This window comes from Sinocyclocheilus grahami, unplaced genomic scaffold (assembly GCF_001515645.1).
Source record: "Sinocyclocheilus grahami isolate Dianchi unplaced genomic scaffold, SAMN03320097.WGS_v1.1 scaffold221.1, whole genome shotgun sequence".
NCBI classification, from domain to species: Eukaryota; Metazoa; Chordata; class Actinopteri; order Cypriniformes; family Cyprinidae; genus Sinocyclocheilus; species Sinocyclocheilus grahami.
Genome location: NW_015505400.1, coordinates 1,961,513 through 1,965,578, shown reverse-complemented (window position 1 = coordinate 1,965,578; position 4,066 = coordinate 1,961,513). Strand labels below are relative to the sequence as shown.

Sequence of the window (4,066 nt, the reverse complement as noted above, 5' to 3'; positions counted from 1 at the left end):
ACTCTCGTTATGTCGATATAACGAGAAATTAAGTCGTTATAACGAGAAAACAACTCTCGTTATGTCGATATAACGAGAAAATTAAGTCGTTATAACGAGAAAACAACTCTCGTTATGTCGATATAACGAGAAAATTAAGTCGTTATAACGAGAAAACAACTCTCGTTATGTCGATATAACGAGAAAATTAAGTCGTTATAACGAGAAAACAACTCTCGTTATGTCGATATAACGAGAAAATTAAGTCGTTATAACGAGAAAACAACTCTTGTTATGTCGATATAACGAGAAAATAAGTCGTTATAACGAGAAAACAAGAAGGGGAAAAAAATAATGCATGGCCGCTTAGAACTTCCGTATGAATGAGACATAAGCATTGTGTGAAATACAGCCATATGATCTGTCATCTAGTGGTTGTGATATGCAAGTGAAATAGAGGTTGCAGCGCAAACTCGGGCAGGATGATCAATTTTCATTTTATTTGCTAAGCTGATGATGTGTAATATAATTATAATATTATATCATTGACAGAAAATGTAGCCTAAGTGCAATCAGGTCATTAATTAAATATTATATGCGTTAAAATGTGTTCAACCTCCATTAGGGACATTTATTTTGAAAGAAAGAAAGAACTAATATGTCAAGAAGGATATTTGGGTTAATTTGAACATTAATTCCAATATTGCAGCAGTAAATTCTGGGAATACTAAGCGCTGAAAATTACTGTCCAGTTCTAAATGTGTAAATATTGTATTTAAAAACACTCTTTATGCATTAATTATACAATACTGCACAATAATTAGAATATGCATGAAATTAACGAACTCTAAAGCTATAACTAAATGTAGCCTAAAACATACGCTTTAATACATAACATGTGTTTCTTGTAATGTTATGTGTCATTGTCGTTACGGGATATGTTGCGGTCTGTCCCGTTGGGTGGTAACACGCTTGTGTTCATGCAGGGGCCCTCGGAGGGAGGCCCAGATCACTGAATGCTCCATTGAAGCACATTCAAATCTCAGGTCGTGATTTGCACACAAAAAAACTCAAATCATTTAATTCTGTAAGTTTCAAATATTGTAACCTAACACAAAACATGAAAATTCACCTCAGTGGCCTATAGAAAATAATAATAATAATAATAATAATAATAATAATAAACCTTTATCTTGTAATCACAAACGAATGTGATTGGTTCGCCAAGACCAGCGCTGAGAAAAGTATTAGCTACCACGTGACAACGTCGTCGGTTATCTGTTTCAGCTGAGGTAAGGACAACAATTTACACCTACATAATAACACTGAGAAACGGCATATTGTCATAGAATTTGAAAATCAACAGATAAATTTTGTCAAATTACGAGAATGATTGTTTCGAGCCCTCGTGACGTCTCTAAGCCCCGCCTCTTTGTGTTCTATGCTATCGGTCATTCTACCTCTTTATTCTGTTTTTGCGTTTGTCCTGATAAAGTGAAAATGCGGCCCACTTGGGCGGATCTCAAGTTTATCTTTTGGCATGTAGACATGAACCATAACAGTCTATGACCATAACGCGCAGTAATCATGCCGTACTCTGCCTTCACAGCTCATGTACTTTGCTGTCTTTGTCTTTGGGGTATGTATAATATTCCTTTATGTAAAAATATATTTGCGCTCAAAGATTAAACCGGTCTATTTTATGAATTTATTTATATTTATTTACATTCCTGCGAATATGATACTCATAGAACAGTATATAGTGATGGAGGAACTTTTCTGTCCTTAAGTTAATTTGATAGAAAAAAATGTATTTTGAATATTTGTAACTTTTTATTGTGTCCCTTTAATTGCATTTACTTATTTACCCTCATTTTAAATGCGGAAAAATGTTTAATAAACAAGAATTTTCGTACTTCGGACTTGTCCCAAGTAGGTTTATCAACTGAAGTATTTAAAAAGTAAAATAAGGGAAAGTATCTTGCACTTTTTCAAAATATAGAACATATCATTTTTGGTATTTTTTTGTGCTGCAGATAGTTTGAAGATCAGAAATGTTTTAAGGTAATTTAGGGCCAGTAAAGTTGACCCTAGTTAGGCTTATGCAGCCTATTTCTTTTTATAGAATGCTGTTAACTTTTGTGGGTGGTGGTGTGGATAGTGCATTTATGAAATATAAAAATATCTTTTGATTCTTCATCAGGATGTGTGGCAGAGAGTATGCGTACATTACCTCATGTAGAGCAGTTTGATGTGGTGAGACCTAAAAGACAAAAGGTACCTCCATTTACAACCTGGATCTTACTGTTATACAGCAACAATATATGCTTGAATAAAACCTAATTTTTAGTTTTAGGATAAAAGCAACCATTGGGTTGTGCTGTTTATGTGTGCATTAACACATCAATCCTCTGCAGGTACAGTCTGATAAAAGTCCACAAAGCCATGAGACGTATCCTGATAGACTCGCATATAAATTATTCTTTGGAGGGAAAGATCACCTCGTTCATTTGGAAAAGAACAGGTGAGTGTTGCATTTGGGTGTATTATATTTCAAAGTCTTTTCTGTACATTTCATTTCGATGTTTAATCGTATGAGATACACCATTGTACTCTAAGGTAGTCCTAAAGAAGTATTTACTGTGATTTAGGCAACTCATCGGACATAATTACTCTGAAATATATTATCAAGATGATGGACTGATTGTGAGCAGAAATCCAAATTTAAAGGTAACTTAAATTTTACTGTAATTTAACAATAACTATGATCAGAACAGCATACTAGTGTATGTCCCATACTATATATACAGTCAAATTGTATTCAGACACCTTCAACATTTCACACATTATCACGGTTTATTCGCTATAGTTTAGAAAATGTCAGATAACGCTGACATGGTCAGGTCAGACTGATTGTGAGCAGAAATCCAAATTTAAAGGTAACTTAAATTTTACTGTAATTTAACAATAACTATGATCAGAACAGCATACTAGTGTATGTCCCATACTATATATACAGTCAAATTGTATTCAGACACCTTCAACATTTCACACATTATCACGGTTTATTCGCTATAGTTTAGAAAATGTCAGATAACGCTGACATGGTCAGGTCAAAGTGTCTGAATCATTTTTGATCCCAAATTGTTATCAATTTTACTGGTAGTCCACTGTATGAAGAATTTTTGGGTATAATATGTCACAGTTTACTTTATTTTGCTATCCTCACTTACATAAATGAACTATAGTGTCCTGCACCAACTAGTAAAAAAATATATCAAAAATGATATCTGGTGTCTGAATAATTTTTGGTTTGACTGTATATCGCATATTGTGCAGCAGTTCCTGCTAGTATTCTATTCTGAACATTTAAGTCATGTCAGACTGACTGAAGTTCTCTTATTTAAGCTGGGTATAATATAATCAGTTAAGCACAGAAAATAAAAATCAATCAATTTTGAATCATTTGTAGGACAACTGCTACTATCATGGCCATATTCAGGATTTGGAAGATTCCTCAGTCAGTGTGGGAATCTGCTCTGGAATCAGGTTTGAGACAATGGCACGCTCCTTTTACATCAAGTTCATTACAAGATGCTTTTCATACATGTTCTAATGGAAATGCACAAGTATTAGATTCCATGTTTGTAGGAAGGATCTTGAGAAGCAGCATTATGTTATCTGTCCATAGAGGTTTTGTTCGAGTGAAACAGCAAGTATACCTGATTGAGCCCCTGACCAACCATAGTGATGGAGACCATGCACTTTATAAGCATGAACATCTGAGGTGGAAGAGAAGCTCTTGTGGTGAACCGAGCACCACCATTTATGACCATGAACCACCAGTGGCTGTCCCCTTAAAGTCCAGCAGATCGGTAATAACATTTTCCATCACAATTCTAGCAAGCGTTCTGCACATGAAAGAAAGGATGCATACATTTGAAATCATTCATATATCCTCTTAGAAAACAAAGCGATTTCACACGCCAAGATTTGTGGAATTGTTTCTTGTGGTGGATAACACTGAGGTACGAATTTAAGCTTTCACAAACTTGTAGTTATTAGCAGTCAACTGTTATTGTTTTTT

General features: G+C 34.5%; 1 protein-coding gene across 1 annotated transcript; it reads left to right on the top strand.

Moving 5' to 3' along the window:
• Positions 1–1,473: 1,473 nt before the first annotated feature.
• On the top strand, positions 1,474–4,019 carry LOC107596598 (disintegrin and metalloproteinase domain-containing protein 8-like). The gene is made up of 7 exons (XM_016287356.1): positions 1,474–1,618; positions 2,183–2,256; positions 2,397–2,503; positions 2,631–2,709; positions 3,452–3,528; positions 3,671–3,854; positions 3,945–4,019. Exons 1-7 carry the CDS (start codon positions 1,567–1,569, stop codon positions 4,017–4,019), a joined length of 648 nt encoding a protein of 215 aa, XP_016142842.1. The 5' UTR covers positions 1,474–1,566.
• Positions 4,020–4,066: the final 47 nt, after the last annotated feature.

Excerpts from the sequence above, each read along its gene's own strand:
- LOC107596598 (XM_016287356.1), top strand. The coding sequence starts at position 1,567 with ATGCCGTACTCTGCCTTCACAGCTCATGTACTTTGCTGTCTTTGTCTT. Across the intron at positions 2,257-2,396 it reads TGAGACCTAAAAGACAAAAG|GTACAGTCTGATAAAAGTCC; the intron begins GTACCTCCATTT and ends AATCCTCTGCAG. Across the intron at positions 2,504-2,630 it reads GTTCATTTGGAAAAGAACAG|GCAACTCATCGGACATAATT; the intron begins GTGAGTGTTGCA and ends ACTGTGATTTAG.